We start from the raw sequence: 17,051 nt of genomic DNA, 5'->3' as shown, positions 1-17,051 counted from the left end.
TATTAGGCACTATGCTAAATACCACACATAATTTTAATTTTCACACCTAAAGAAAATTAAGTATAATTATCTCATCCTAGAGATGAATTAAGATCAAGGGGTTAAGTATCTTGTCCATGGCTATCTGTCTACAAAGTGGCAACACTGACATTTGGACTGACTTTGAGCTGACTCCAGAGTCTGAGCTCTGAACTAAGATATATGCTATCTTATTCACCACAATTAACTTTGTCAGCTAACTATTATCTAGAAAAATTTAGCATCAAATATGCTATAACTAAAATTGTGTTTAGACGATCTTCAAATATTTACAAGAATGATAAATAAATAACTACCCATTAAGGGAACTCTGTTATATGGTGACATACTTTATAATTTCCTGATGGCCTTATAATGAAGCAATTCTAACTCCAAATATAACTTAAGGTATTTTAATTCGCATGACACCTAGTCCTCTAAAATTTTCAGTCTGAATTATCTTTTCAAAATTGAACTTGCTCATTTCTAAAAATGAATCAAATCTTTTGTTAAACAAACAAACAAAAAGTGGCCCCACTAACACCTACCCTTCTGTAGCTATTTGGGGAAGAATAAAAACCAAGTTCCTAGGTGTTCACAGTGAATTGACTGGCACTTTCATCCTATTTAAAGTAAACTATTTTCACTTTAATGTCAACTCATAATACTGGTATTTAAGGCACCTGAATCCTACAAAACTCCATGTTCTAAAGACCTCCTGAACTTAAAATGACCAAAATCACATTCTCAATCACTCAGCCAAAATTTTGGCAGTCATTCTTTACCCCTTCCTTTCCCTCATCCCTCAAATCTAATTGGTGGTCATCAACTCTTATACTGGGTTGGCCAAAAAGTTCGTTCGGGGCTTTCCATAGCATCTTGTGGAAAAACCCAAACGAACTTTTTGGCCAACCCAATACAACCCATCTCCCAACCTCATCAATTTGTTCCCACCAATCTAGTCTTCTAGCAACTGTCTAAAGTTCACATCGACAATTAACCCGTAAGTAGTCTGTTTTTATTCTTGCCCTCCTCCAGTACTTTGCTCCACCAGACTGCCAAAGTGATCTTTATAAATCACAAATCTGACTGTGACAAATTTCCTCACAAGTCTTTAATGATCCTTCTTGAACTGTGGGGTAAAGTCCACACTCACTATCTAGACCAGAAAGGCCTTCATAGGTCATAAAAAGTTCTTGTCTACCTTTCTGACAGTATTCCCTGAGCTATACAAACATATCCCATATCCCACTAATACCAAAATACTTGCAGCTGCAAACAAAACACACTCATTCATTCAGTGTATCTATTGAAGATCTACTAAATATCAGGCCCTATTCTATACCTCCTTGTTTTTGTAGGAATAGGGCAGGACATAAGGCCATCTCTCATGGAGCTTTAGAGGGGAGACAGACTATAAAACAAACAAAAACTCAAAGAAGAGCAAGACTTCAGACAGTGTAAACTCTGTGAAGACAGTAAAACATCATGACTGATATGAAAAGTATCCTAAGGGTAAATTTAAATTAGGTGGATAAATGTCAATGGACATAAGCGTTTGAACTGAGACCTGAATGATATGAAGTAACCAACCATTCAAAAGCCCTGGGAATAGAAAGTTTCCAACAAAGTGAAATAAGTGCAAAAGCCCCATGGTAAGAATGTACATAGAATGTTCCAAAAACAGAAAGAAGGCTAGCATAGTGTAAGTATAATGGGCTAGGTGTTATATAGTACTAAATGAGGTGAGAGACCTGGGTGGGACTTATACAAGACCTTCCAAGCCTGAGTGTTAAGAAGTTAGGTTTTAGTTAAGGCCAATTAGAAGCTACTGGAGGGTTTAAGTCAGAAGATGATGTGATGTAATTATGATTTAAAAACTAATTCAGGGCTTCCCTGGTGGTGCAGTGGTTAAGAGTCCGCCTGCCGATGCAGGGGACACGGGTTCGTGCCCCAGTCCGAGAAGATCCCACATGCCGCGGAGCGGCTGGGCCCATAAGCCATGGCCGCTGAGCCTGTGCTTCCGGAGCCTGTGCTGCTCAACGGGAGAGGCCACAACAGTGAGAGGCCCGCATACAGGAAAAAAAAAAAAAAACTAATTCAGGGGACTTCCCTAGTGGTAAGGTGCTTAAGAATCTGCCTGCTGATGCAGGGGACACAGGCTGAAGCCCTGATCTGGGAAGATCCCACATGCCGCGGAGCAATTAAGCCCATGCCACAACTACTGAGCCTGCGCTCTAGAGCCCACGAGCCACAACTACCGAGCCCGCATGCCACAACTACTGAAGCCCCCGCACCTAGAGCCCGTGCTCCGCAACGAAGGAAGCCACCACAATGAGAAACCCATGCACCACAACGAAGAGCAGCCCCGCTTGCCACAACTAGAGAAAGCCTGCGTGCAGCAACAAAGACCCAGTGCAGCCAAAGTAAATTAATTAATTATTTTTTTTAAAAAAAGGGGGGGACTTCCCTCGTGGCGCAGTGGTTAGGAATCCACCTGCCAATGCAGGGGATGCAGGTTTGATCCCTGGTCTGGGAAGATCCCACATGCCGTGGAACAACTAAGCCCATGTGCCACAACTACTGAGACTGCGCTCTACAGCCTGAGAGCCACAAGTACTGAGCTCGCGTGCCACAACTGCCGAGGCCCACGCGCCTAGACCCCGTGCTCCACAACAAGAGAAGCCACCGTAATGAGAAGCCTGCGCACCACAACGAAGAGTAGCCTCCACTCGCCGCAACTAGAGAAAGCCGCACGCAGCAACAAAGAACCAACACAGCCAAAAATAAATAAATTTATTTAAAAAAAAAAAAAAAAAATAATACAGCATAACATGTAGGAACAGATTGTAGAGGGACAAGATAGAAGACGAGGAGAAAGACTACTTTAGAGGCAACTATAGTAGCCAAACTACAGACTATTGCACCTTGGACCAGAGTATTAGCAATAGATGGATAGAAATGGCAGACTTTGGACACACTATAGAGGGAGAGCCGCCAGGACCTGCACCAGGATGAATTGACTCATACCTCCATGCCTTTGCACACGCTGTTGCACACTGATCCTTCTAAATCCATCTGCCTAGAAAACTTCCAAGTATCCTTTAAACCCCAATTTAAATCTCATTTCTGCATAAAATCTCCAATTTGCCCAGCCAATTAGTTGTTAAACCATCTATATCCCTAGGGAATATATGTCTAATCTACTACTTACCACTCTGTATTGTTATTCACGTCTTCCTCACCAGCTTGCAAGGGCACATGAACAGGGCCAAGTCTTAATTCTCTGGGAACTCCTCCAGTGGGCAGCTTACACTGACTCTATCAAAAAGGCCTCCATAAAGCTCAATAAATGTTTGCTGTACTTATAAAAATTTCTCTAGAATTGATATATTCAGAGAGCTACAAAAACTGTGTTAGTCTAGTTTTCTAAACTCCTTCTCTTAAGTCAGATCATCAGAAGGAAAGACTTAACTCTCCAATCTAATTTTTATTCTTACCATACCTTTTCAATATTAAAATAAACCTTACATCCTTCTGGAAAAGTGAGATAAATAAAGGTATATAATTAGCATATTTTAACTAGTAAATACAAATAGTACGGATAACTACCTTATAGAAGGCAGCATAGTCTGCTGAAATGTTTGTGCAAATACTGGCAGTAACCTTTTCAAGTATATGGGTGCCATTTCTGGATCTCCTTTCGGCTCATTACATTCTTCTTCATCTTTGTTTGTATCTTTCTTTTTCTTATCATCTCCTTTATTAACTGGACACATCCAATCACCTACAGACAAATATTGTTCAATAAAATACTTTTCTGGAAAATTTTTATTTCAATGAAAAAATATTAAAATGTACCATAAAATCAACTATAATTACCCTAATTAACAATAGTCAAACAAATTAGGATGTTGTATCTACCAAAGGCGTTTGTAAAACTACTAAAGAACATTAGTACCTCCAAGAAGCTGAATCACAACTTAAGGAGTTAATTTTGGATACCCCACTTGATTCCATAAAATATTTCACAGAGACTCTGCATTCATCTACTCTGTGAAAACTTTAAAATTTGGTCAAAGTACTTTGTCTATGCAATAACCAACCATTCTTTATGACATTCACACACCCCTTAAACTTGTGACTTGGCCTTTTTGGAATCATGCAGCCACAGTCTCAAAGAACACAGAATAGTACACTGTTAAATGTTTATCAAATATAAGTTTGTGTGTGTGTGTGTGTGTGTGTGTGTCTATGTAATTATTTGATTTCACAGAAATGATTTCTTTATATAATGTTAACATGTCTACAGAAAGCTACTTCTATGGAAGCGAAGCTGAAAAGTAATAGCAGATGGCTTAAAAGGAAAGATATTACCACTCACCTGGAGACTGAAGAATAGCTACTACTTCACTATGGCCCCTTTCTCGAGCTTTATCTAATGGAGTTTTCCCATCTTCATCTCTCAGATCTGGATTTGCACCATGCCGTAAGAGAGTCTAGAAAAGAAAAGCATTTAATGTGGATATAAATAATTAACACCTTATTTCTTCAATATCCAATTCTGCAACCTTTAGATTGCACTGACATACTTCAGACTGCAGACTTACAGAATTAATCAAGCAGGTACCAATCCAAATCTCTGCCTTTGCATACAACACCTTAAAAGTGGTTTATTTATATCTTGAAAAATTATAGATTAATGACACTTGGTTATTTATTAACATCTCAAATTAAGTACATTCACATCTGAACCTGTCATCTGCTCTAGTCAATTTCCTTACTTTAACAGAGGTACTAATATTCAGTTTGTGGTGTGGTAATCATCTTCATCATTTCGTGTATACTGCCAATTACCAAGTTAAATTGATTCTTCGAGAATGAACTACCAAATTTAGGTCTTAAATACTAATTTGCACTGTTCACCATTTTTTTTTTTTGGCCACCGTGCGTCATGTGGGATCTTAGTTCCCCAACCAGGGATCAAACCTGCGCTCCCTGCAATGGAAGCCTGGAGTCTTAACCACTGGACTGCCAGGGAAGTTCACCAATTTTTAATGGACACTGGACTCTCTCCCCAGCAGACTGTAAGCTCTTTTGAACAGAGAACACACCTCACATTTTTCCTATCAGCCTCAGAGCTGCAGCTTTTTGAACTTCATTATAACACAATATATCTGACAAATAAGTGAGTATATACATTCATCAGAAAAGTATGCAGTACTGGCTAAAAATTCCAAACTGCTGGAGTTTGAATCAGAATAACTCAGTATTTCATCAAATCTAGGATGCCACAGATACTTACTATAATCTGATATTATCTGACATAGATTATAATTAAGTACTACTGAGAAAGAAAAAACAATGCCAATTAATTTTGCAACAATGCTTTCCTATTGCTTGGATTTTTTTTAACTTATTGAAAGAACTTTTATAAACTTAGATTTTTTTTTCATGTATTACTTGGACAAACATAATTTTAAAAAATAAATGAAATATAATAAGATATCTCTGTAACTTCACATTCTGAGCACAACTGTTCATAATTTCTTTTTGATCTGAAGTCATCAATATTTGTGTTTCTACACACAATGCTATCATCTGTACCATAAAGAGTTTAGTTATACAGCATTACTGAGTGTGCTCTTCTATCAGAAAGGATTTTTCACTCAAGTTATTAAAATCCATTTCACAATTTGTACTGAACTGACAGGTAATAATAACTATTCTGCAATTTCTATCTGGCCAACAGCAATTATAAGACTTTCCTAGTTAAAAGATGTTAAAATGTGTATGGGGGGGTGCGTAATATCTTAGAATCAATTAAGAAACAAACCTGTGAAGAATGATAAAACATGTTAAATGCTTAAGACCCTGGCTGGCACAAAATAAGTGCTTGGTGAGCACTATTATATCATTATTAGTAATGGCAGCTACAGCTCATTGCAGGCTGATATATAATCAAGATAGGTTAAGGTTAGATCAATTCATTTGGCTCCTTCTCCCACTCAGCTACCCATAACTGCAAAACAGTAACGGTTTGAAAAAAAAAAAATTGGCTTAATAAAAATTTTTACCACCCTTAGGAACATCATTCTCTAAAAATTATCCAATTCAAACTGACAGAATTTGAGCTTGAAGAGACCACCTAGAAAGCTAAGTTGTTAACAAAAATCTTCTTACAGTATAAAGACAATACTAGCAATACTGTGACAATAGTAGTAGCTACCATTTAAGCATCTACATACAATGTGCCAGCTACTATACTAAGTGCTTTTCATGTATTTTTTCCTAATTATCACAATAAGCATGCTAGCAGGAACTTCCCTGGTAGACCAATGGTTTAGACTCTGCACTTCCACTGCAAGGGGCACAGGTTCGTTCCCTGTGGGAACTAAGATCCCAAATGCTGCGCAGCGCAGTCAAAAATCAATCAATAAAATACTAGGAGTGTATATACACTTTATTAATAAAACTATAAGTCAAATTTAAGAAACTGGTCCAAGGCCAGACAGCCTTTTTGTTAATGAGTTGAGACTTGAATCCAGGTGTGCCTGACTTCTTAGCAAATATATTATGACAAATTCCTTCACAATATGAAGATTCTTGAGACCTAGATCATATATTTGGTTCAACTCTTATCATTTGACCTTTCTGGACTTCAATTTCTCCTAACTGTACAAAAAAACCTCTACAGTAATGATGTATGGAGAATCCTCAAAAAATTAAAAATAGAACTACCTGTGGTCCAGTGGTTACGAATCTGCCTTCCAATGCAGGGGATGCAGGTTTGATCCCTGGTTGGGGAACTAAGATCCCACATGCCGCGGGACAACTAAGCCCATGTGCCGCAACTACTGAGCCCGCATGCTGCAAGTACAGAGCCCATGCGTTCTGGAGCCCACACTCCACAACTAGAAAGACTCTGCACCCTGTGGTGAAAGACTACATGCCGCAACTAAGACCCGATGCAGCCAAATAAACAAATATTAAAAACAAAACAAAACAAAACAAAACACTATCATATGACCCAATTCCACTCCTGGATATTTATCCAAAGAAAATGAAAACACTAATTGGAAAAGATATGTATACTCCTATGTTCATTGCAGCATTATTTACAACAGCCAAGATATGAAAGCAACCTAAATGCCCAACGATAGAGGAATGGATAAAGAATATGTGGTGTATATATAAATATATATATATACACAGTGAAATATTACTCAGCCATAAAAGAGAATGAAATCTTGCCATTTGCGACAACACGCATGGACCTAGAGGGTATTATGCTAAATGAAATAAGTTGAACAGAGAAAGACAAATACTGTATGATTTCATTTATATAAAGAATCTAAAAGACAAACAAAGGAACAAATATAACAAAATGGAAATAGGAAAAAAAAAAAGAACTCTCCAAAGTCCTTTGCTAATCTAAGAGTCAAAGATATTATGTTCTTCGGCAAATAAAATATTTGCTATATTGATAAATAGAAATAAGAGAAACATGTATAAACTTATTCATTACCAAGAGTAAGAAATCAGGAAAAAAACAAGTTTTCAGCAATAGATGACTGGCTGAATAAATCTGCAGTACATTCACACATGGTAAGTATACAGATGTACAAAAACTCTCTATATACTAATAGGGAGAAGTCTCAATGTGTATTATTAAATGAAAAATGTGTATTATTAGATGAAAAAAGCAAAGTATAAATCAGTGTATACGTTACATTTTGTATAAGGAGAAAATAAGCATACATATTTATTCTTGCTTGCATCTGTATTAAGAAACAATGAAAAGATAAACCAAAAAAACCAATCAAAAACGCTTACCTGTAGTGGGGATAGGGAAATGGAGCAAATGGAGATAGCACGGAAGCACAGCTTATCAGAATAAAAGTTTTCATTTCATTCTAATTTCAGAACCATGTAAATGTTAAATATTAAATTAATAATTTAAAAACCTGGATTTTACCTTTGCTACTTGAGGTCTTCCAAAACATGCAGCATAATGTAATGATGATGACCTTTGACCTCTATTAACATCAGCACCTCTTTCACAAAGAAATTCTACCTGTAAAATGATGGAGAATCATAAAGTTGCCTTATTAATATTGCTATGTTTGATTTAAAACATTAGCTTTTATTTATTAGCTTACCATTTCCTGAGTTCCAAAAGCAGAGGCCCAGTTTAATAGAGTCTGACCCACATCATCCATAAAATTTACTTCAAAAGCTGGAAATTTGAAGGAAAAAAATAAATCTTTTTAAAAGTCAACAAATAATAATGAACTTTTCTAAAGTGGGAACCATTTAAAGATTGTTATTAATAATCACTAAATACACAGCCAATTTTAAACATTCAGGTCAACTATAAAGTAATAAATAATCACCAAATGTAAATTCTGCTAAGAAAAAGTATTCTAAAATTTTTCTTAACAATAAACATAAAATAAGAAACCAAAAAAAAACATACAATAAAACTCAAGAGTATTAGTTTCCTCACACCATAACTGAGGAAAAGAAACTAAACCACATCTATAATCAAAAGAAAACAAAAGTCTGATGACACAGAAGCATTTTTCACCAACTTATATTTGCCGATCACCTCATGAAGCAGTCTAAAAAAAAATTTACTATATATAATGATAATAATGATAATTCACTTGTGTCAGTTTCCATTAATCTTGAGAAAACAACAGCCCTAAATTCAATCTCCACTTAACCTTAGAATTGGTATGATCTCCTGGAAATAGACAGGTTAATTTCATTTACTTATTCAACAAGCATTTACTCAGATCTTACCATGCACCAGCCTGATAAATTATATACATGGGGAGAGGAGAGGATATAGAATACGTTGGCCATTCTATTTTCTGGCACAACTGCTAAAAATTAAAAAAAAATTAAAAATCTAGAAACTAGAAGTTGCCTATATAATTCCTTATCTCACAGTTTTCTTTTTATATTTTAAAAAATATTTTCCAACCTCCTGTGTCAATTGCATCTATGAGTGCATCGGTATCTTTACTTCGAATACAGTCTATAAGCTGCCGATGTGAGCGCTCCCCAGAACTATCCAATCTCCGGAGTCCTGGGATTCTGCCTGTGGATCCAGCACTAGACTTCGGCAAAGCCTTTCGTCCTTCAAATAATAGCACCAAGAGAAGGTCAACCAAACGCATGGTATCAAGCACACATCTTTCATCACCCTGCAATGCACTTTCAATTGAATCTGGAAGCTCTGACCTCAGGAGATCCTAAAAAGAGAATGGGAGAAAAAAAGTTTTAGAATACTTGCACTACACCAAAATACTTCTTCTGAAAGATTAAATAAGATTCAAAAACACTCTTACGTGTGTTACTACTGGAGAGCCTCTGCAAAGTGTTGAGAGCAGACTTACAATTGTTGACACCTGGTTACTCAATTTGGAATCTGCAGCTGTGGAAGGCGCTCCTGTGGTGCTGCGACCTGGTTTGCAAGCCGACGATGGCCCTGATACAGTACCACCAGCAGCAGCCATTCTAGACAACAACTCCTCAGTTAACCCGTGCTTGGCTAATGGAGCTGGGTCAACACCACGACGGGTAAATCGGTCAGCTAGTGATGCAAAACATCGCAGAGCTCCATCTGAAACCTAATGACGTAAAGGATATACATATGGATAAAATTCACCTAAAAAGGACCAGTACTGTTTATTTCAATACTGAGACTATTAAGAAAGGCAATTGTAGCAAAGCATACAATCTGTCTAGGTTTGAATCCTGGCTCCACATTCTGATAACTGTATAACCTAAAGATGTTACTTAACTGTTCAAGGCGTCAGTTCCCTTATCTGTAAAATGGGAATAGTAACAGTACTTATAATTCACTGTCTGAGCTCAAATGAAATGATATACGTAAAGAACCTAGAGGAACAGTAAAAGCTCAACAAATATTTACTATTATTATGTACAACTTTGCCAAGATAATCGACGGACAGCAACTGAAAATAATTAACATCTAAATGGTAAAAAAGCATTAAAAGTAAAGTTTTATTTTCTAAAGATGCTAATATAACAAAAGTTTACACATATAAAATTTTAAATACTGTTATTATACTTCAATGAAAACTACCCTTTTAAGCCAACAAAACTGTGCTGAGCCAACAAATTACACTGGGTATAAGTGCAGCTTTAAAAATTATATACTTCTAAAATGTTTAAATTTTAAGAATAAACACATACCACTTTTATAATTTAAAATGTACCACTGCCAAAACAAAAAGAGATTACCATAGAGATATAAGATGAGAGAAAGAGAAGATGAAATTATCTCTAGCTCATCAAGCAAAAAATTCAAATTGCACTAAGGTTGAACCTTAAACAACAAGGTTTGAACTGCATGGGCCCACTTACATGTGGATTTTTTTTTCCCACTAAATTCACACTACAGAACTACACGATCCACAGTTGGTTGAATCCACAGCTGCAGGACCCCAGATAGGGATGGCCGACTGTAAAGTTATGTGCAGATTTCCAACCGTGTGGAGGGTCGGCACCCCTAACCCCCACCCTGTTCAAGAGTCCACTGGATATTGTGGTTATAACTAGTGGATGCTATAAAATCACGTTTTGAAAACAAAGTACACAAGAGCGATGTAGTTACCTGATGATCTTCATGTTTTAATAAACTAGACAGAGATTCTACACAAATTTCTAAAGAAGAATCTTGAGGTTCCATTTTGCCACAGAGTCTTGATACCACAGCCATGGCAGAGTGCAAGGTGTCTTTATGAACCAGGTGTCCACTGTCACGAATGAAGGTAAGCACACAATTCAAACCACCAGCCTCGAAGACTGCTCCTGACTCACGAGTGCATATCAGTTCTAACACCTACAACAGTAAAACAAAATTCACAAAAGAATACAGTAAGTCCAATTTTAATTTTCTAAAATGACAGAAAACATAATACACCCTCCAAATTGATTAGGAGCCACATTTTAAAAAGGGCAGGGTCTGAGAAAGTGGGGGCAGAAGCTGTGTCTGGCTGTGAAGATGGCAAGAAGCAGTCCCTGAAGCAGCCCAAGAAGGTGGCCAAGGAAGATAAGGCATTCAAGCAGAAACAGAAAGAGCTGCAGAAGAAACTCAAGGAGCTAAAAGCAAAGGCAATGGGGGAGGGAACCCTGGCCACAGGTGGAATTAAGCAATCTGGCAAAAAACTGTTCCTTGTGCCTGAGGCAATGGTGATCCTTAATTCCATTCTCGTTTAAACTTCTGGATTCCCTGACATAACATGCTGCTACCTACAGCTAGAATGAAGTGTTGACTTGGAGCCTGTTGTACCTTTAAGAATAAACTTTTCAGGACTTCCCTGGTGGCGCACGGTGGTTAAGACTCTGCACTCCCAATGCAGGGGGCCCGGGTTCGATCCCTGGTCAGGGAACTAGATCCCACATGCATGCTGCAACTAAGAGTTCACATGCCACAACTAAGGAGCCAGTGAGCCACAACTAAGCAGCCCACCTGCTGAAACTAAGACCTGGTGCAACCAAATAAAAATAAATAAATAAATATTAAAAAACAAAAATAGAATAAACTTTTGTTAAAAAAAAGTGAAGCAAAACAGAAGAAATTAATTTTAACATATTTTATTTAGCCCAATATATCCAAGGTGTCATTATTTTAACATGTAATCAATATAAAAATTATTGGTATTTTTTATGTAATAAGTCTTCAAAATCCCATGTATATTTTATACTTATAACACACCTTAATTTGGGGTAGCCACATCTGAAGTGTTCAGTAGCCACATATAGCTACCATATTGGACAGCATAGGTTTAGGTAGTGAAACGTGCATGGCAAGCTAAGAACTACAAGTAATTCAGCAAAAGTTTATAAAGTTCCTAGACATTAAAAAAAAAATTCAATAAATTTCAGCTATTACATTATTTATCATCCTCACACTTACTCTATGAATATTAAGACATTAAAAATCACTTTTATTTTCTAAATTATATTGACGTTTAATGCATTCAGGTAGAACTAAACAGTTAACAGGGTCCACAGGTCTTACAGGCATACCAGAAATTTAGACTTTATTCTGTAAGCAAGAAAAATGTTTTAAGCAGGAAATAATATGATCAGATTTCCAGTTAATATCTGTGGGAAGCAGGGTACAGGGAGAGTGTAGAGGCAAATGCAAAAATTCAAGCATTAATATTCATGAAAGGATGAGGGCTTAACTAAGGCAATAACAGCAGGGACAAACAGGAGGAAATAAACCAGAAAAGTACTTGATCATTAATTACATGTGTGGAGTGGAAAAAAGGAAATAAAAGATAAAGCACAGGTTTCTGTCTTGAGTAACTGGCTACAAGTTGATGTCACTTATTAAGAGAGGAGTTTATCTGTAATAAAAGACAATGAATTCAAACATCCAGTTGAATATGTCCAACAGGCCTTTGAATATGGAGTCTAGAACTCAAGAGAGAGGTCAGTTCTAGAGATAAAGATGTGAAGGGCATATATTTATATATGAATGGTACTGATGCTCACAGATGAGACTGTCTAGGCAAAGTTTATACAGATTTAAGAAGCTAAAAACAGGACCTTAGGAAATACTATCACTGAAGAATGAATTAAATAAGAATAATCTGCAAAGGAAACAGAGAAAGGGAGAGTAGGGTGTTAACAGACAAAAAAGAGTTTGAAAATATAGGTCAGAGAATAAATGCAATGGCGTAAAACCCCAGTCTTGGAAGAAAAATGAAGTGATATGATCAAGAGAATAAAAAGCGGAAAAGCTCTGAACAGAAAAACAAATACCTCTTCCTCTGAGGCCATAGACAGAAATAAATCTATAAACACAGAGGCAGAAAGTCAAGATATTAACACCTACAAAAACAACTCTCAAAGCATGGGGAAGACATTTTCAGGGGTCCTTGAAGTTATAACTTTTTAAATAATAATACTATAACAGTTAATTGTCTTTTTCCTTCCTATTCTCTCAGGAACGTAAGGCAGCATTTTCTAAAAGTTACATGAAGTATGATATAGCAACAGGCTGAATGCAGAAGCAGATATTAGGATCTAGCTGTCTTCTATTAAACCACACATTTCAAACGAGACTTAACGTTACTCTTCTCACTAATTCTCTCTTTGTTCAGGATATAGTGATTTTCATTAAAAATGTATGTTAACACATAATGAGTTTGTTACTTTATGATAAATGAATAAATATTTTTAAATTCTCAGTTTTAATATCTAATATGGTAAATATAAATAAAACCTTCATAAACAAAAGCTCTTTGCGGGTCCTCAATAATTTAAGACTTGTAAAGGGATCCTGAGACAAAAAGTTTGAAAATTGCTGACCTAGAGCAGCAAGAATCATAAAAAGAATGAAACAGGAATCAAAAAAGAGAATCACATAAAATCTAAATGTGTTCACTAAGTACTTCCAATAAACTACTCATCAGTACTGATGCTTTTAGAGTAACATGAAGTTTATAATTAGTCCCATCAGTAATAAAACAAAACCGCTAACTCTAACAGGAATACAGCAAAACAATTAAATTCACGGGCCCTAGAACCAGACTTCCTGATCTTCAAATTCCTAATCTTTGAATCTTGGCTCTCTGCCATTAACTGCTTGCATCACCCCAAGCAAGTTACTTAATCTTGGTAGGCTTACATTTTTTTTCACCTATAAAACAGAAGTGATATTAGCAGCACCTACCTCATACAGAGTTGTCATGAAGATTAAATGAGAGTTAATACATGTAAAGTGTTTAGGATAATGCCTGGCACTGGTGGTCAGTTTTAGCTGTCATGGTTCCTGTTGTTATCGCATGCATAGAAAATCATTTTGGATAAGAACAGAAATAACCTATCTCAAAGTGTTAGTGGCTACCAGAAACCGAAGAGCACTGAGGCAACAGAGAAAAGCATTATCAGTGACCTACAATTTTCCTTCAAAGATAAGATTTCTTTTCCTAAGCCATATGGGATCTCCTTTGGTACATAAGGGCTGTGACTTCCATTGTTTTCAACCACGAAAAGAATTTTTTTTTTTTGCAAAATATATTTTTTACTCTCTAAGTGATCTTCAAATGGGCCAATAAATAATTAAGACTTACCTTTACACATTGTTCAGCTAAGTCTCTGCTTGTCCTGTTGTTAAGTTCGACTACAACCAAACGATTGCAAAGTGCTTTTATAGCTCCATCTACCCCAACAATCCTTCGGGTGCATTCTGCAGATACGTCCAGGTAGTATGTTATGGCACGGGCTGTCACCTCTAGCACATTGTCTGGAGCACTTTCGTCAAGAAAAATTTTGCAGAGGGCTGGTAAGAAAGTACGAGGAGGACATCTGTAGTGAAAGAAATCATATTTCAACTAGGATCACTAAATTCTTAACATCAAAAAGTCACCGAAGTAACAGATAATAAAAACTATATCATAATACACCATGCGCAATACTGCTTCTGCATATATATTAGGTAATATTTCTCATATTGCTTTTGCTTCCATAATAATAATCACAGGCTAATTTCATCATTGTTGAAAATATAAAGTTGTAAACAGTTTAAAGTAGCAGAATTAACATGAAACCATGTTCAAAAAAAATTGCTATTCAATACTCAGCTCAAACATCAACTCTGTAAAACCTTCCCTAACATCCCCAAACAGTCAGGTGGTACTTTCATGTTCCTAAAGCTGCATAAAAACAGTTCCCACACTGTTTAACGTATCATTTTATTTCCTTATCTACATTAAGAGCTCCTGAATGCCAGGGACATTGTTCAAGTCATGTTGTATGAGAACAAATGCTGATTTGGGGTTTAGCAGACCAGAATAATACATAGAACAACAGCTATGTAGCATTTCTGGTCCTGATTTGTAAAGCAAAGATAGTATCTAAACAATATCTACTTTATATGGATGTTATGAAGATTAAATGAAATTATATATATTAAACACTTAGCTCAGTACCTTGGCACCATATTAAACTAATTAACGTTAGCTCCCCTTCCCTCCTATGAATAGCTAATACCTGCTATATAAACCTGCATGACAGTTTTATCAAAAGAACATTTTGCATTTTTTAATCAATATTTTATCAACACTTAAATTATAAAAGACCATAATTTAATTTAGTAGAGATCTCAGTTATATGCCATCAAATACTTTAACTTATCTGCACAGACTAAATTTCAAATGAGCTACAGATAACACAAAAGGCACTATAGTCATCCCTCAGTGTTCAAGGAGGAAAGATTTCAGGGCCCCCTGTGGATACCAAAATCTGTGGATGCTCAAGTTCCTTATATTAAATGGTACAGATACAGTGGATACGTGGAGGAATACAGAGGGCTTGCTGGACTCTCAACGTTTCGGTGGAATTATTTTCCTCCAATTTTTAGTGTGCACATATCTTTAGTAGCTTTTAAAAAATATCTGTAACGTATGAATGTCAAAGTAACTCTAATCTTTATTATCTGCTTGAATGATGTTCACTTAAGGGGTCCAGCAGCAGGAATATTATCACAGATTTTAGAAGACCTCTTGCATTCAGTGACTGACCAGTCACTGATTAAACACAGGTGGTTTTATTAGCCAGCATCACTGGCCACCTAGGTCACATAGTCACTAGTAATTTTTCTGAGGTGGAAATGCTTTAAGATTAGGTTATGGAGATAGTCTGATAGTTCTCAGGTAAGATCAGAAGACTGACTAGCATAACAGAATCTTAAAGCATTTTTGCTGTTCTCTACATCGGCATATGTAGTAAACCAAAGAGATAAGATTGTAAAAGTGTTAATACTACTGAGGAACAACACACTCTTAAAAATAATGTTTTTTGCCTTAGAAAACAGTAGCTTTTGAAAAAAGAATAAAATTCTGAAGTTGACAGTCCTCACATCAAATGACAAGAATGGATCTACCATGATTTATATTAAAAATAAGAAAATATCCATCTATCTTACACAGTACAAAAACTGGACATCAAAACACAAAATTTAAGAGAACTGTTCAGTATAACTATCTATAATTCATGGGGAAATGTGGTATCTGCTTATTTGGGGAATAACTATGATCCCTGCTGTGTTCCCTCAAATGTGACGAATCTCCTGAACAAGTATGGCTCAGGGGCCAATTAAAAAAAAAAAAAAACCACACAGAAAGGAGTTCTAAACATAGGTTCTCAGCTGTTAACTGTGATCAATTATATTTCTAAGAGAAAAATAAAAATATCCTGCATACATATTTTAAAAGAGCTTATTTTATGTCAGGTATAATGAAAACCTGCTTTGTGAACTTTTTAAAGGTATGGTACAAAACATCTGTTGTAACTTTTGGCTATTAGACAGGAAAAAATTTTTGTTTTTCTAGCTCTTGAGTTACTTTTTAAACCATGAGAAGGTATTTTAGGCATATTCACTAATTTTTCAATTTAGAACCAAAGCAATTTACAAAAATCTCAACAATACAAATTAACTATAAATTGAGCAAAAAAAGTAGAGAAAAACATGTCAATACTTAGAAATTAATGAATCCTGAAAAGTACAGAATAACTGAAAGAACTATAGTTATATTACTTGAAAGTTCATATTGCAACTAAAACAAATTACTAACAAGTGTTGTTGCTTAACATACTTTGCTGGATAACCTGCTTTAAGACAGTCACTGTGATATAAACATTTATAAGACCTTAAAACTGTCTTTTCACTTGTTAGTTAGTAACAATTTCCTAGAATCATTTCCAAAGAAACCCTGTGTTGATAGATACTTCAACTGGGCCTTTAAATTCAACTTGAGCTTCATGGCTATTCAGGAAGCACTTGCCTATCTTCTAGGAACAAGACCCTTGCGTTCCTTGCCCTTCGCCCTGAGCTACAGCCACAGCCACAACTTCCCCAGGTCTGTATCCGTGTCAACAGAGATTAACTAAAAAACTAATTTACATAATCAAGAAAACTCATTATAAATATGTGATCACCAATATTAAATAAACACAATGCCCAATAAGTCTGCTACATT

The 17,051-nt window shown here is 36.0% G+C and overlaps 2 protein-coding genes across 14 annotated transcripts in view; one reads left to right on the top strand and one right to left on the bottom strand.

Annotated features, from left to right (window-relative positions):
* Positions 1 to 17,051, bottom strand: part of HECTD1 (HECT domain E3 ubiquitin protein ligase 1) — a 94,537-nt gene that overhangs the window by 55,468 nt on the left and 22,018 nt on the right. For all 13 annotated transcript variants that reach the window (XM_059057198.2, XM_059057202.2, XM_059057200.2 and 10 more), the window contains 8 exons: positions 14,145 to 14,379; positions 10,670 to 10,897; positions 9,378 to 9,659; positions 9,011 to 9,281; positions 8,181 to 8,257; positions 7,997 to 8,095; positions 4,403 to 4,517; positions 3,631 to 3,805 (listed from right to left, as the gene is read on the bottom strand). In XM_059057198.2, coding sequence (XP_058913181.1) covers positions 3,631 to 3,805; positions 4,403 to 4,517; positions 7,997 to 8,095; positions 8,181 to 8,257; positions 9,011 to 9,281; positions 9,378 to 9,659; positions 10,670 to 10,897; positions 14,145 to 14,379 — 1,482 coding nt within the window. The remainder of the gene's footprint in view (positions 1 to 3,630; positions 3,806 to 4,402; positions 4,518 to 7,996; positions 8,096 to 8,180; positions 8,258 to 9,010; positions 9,282 to 9,377; positions 9,660 to 10,669; positions 10,898 to 14,144; positions 14,380 to 17,051) is intronic.
* Positions 11,017 to 11,274, top strand: LOC131752053 (translation machinery-associated protein 7-like; the record flags this gene model as incomplete). The annotated part of the gene is made up of 1 exon (XM_059056082.1): positions 11,017 to 11,274. A coding segment is annotated over one exon (258 nt), but the record flags the coding sequence as incomplete, so codon positions are not given.

The sequence above is a fragment of the Kogia breviceps genome, chromosome 3, assembly GCF_026419965.1.
Source record: "Kogia breviceps isolate mKogBre1 chromosome 3, mKogBre1 haplotype 1, whole genome shotgun sequence".
NCBI classification, from domain to species: domain Eukaryota; kingdom Metazoa; phylum Chordata; class Mammalia; order Artiodactyla; family Physeteridae; genus Kogia; species Kogia breviceps.
This window is presented reverse-complemented; position numbering and strand designations above follow the sequence as displayed.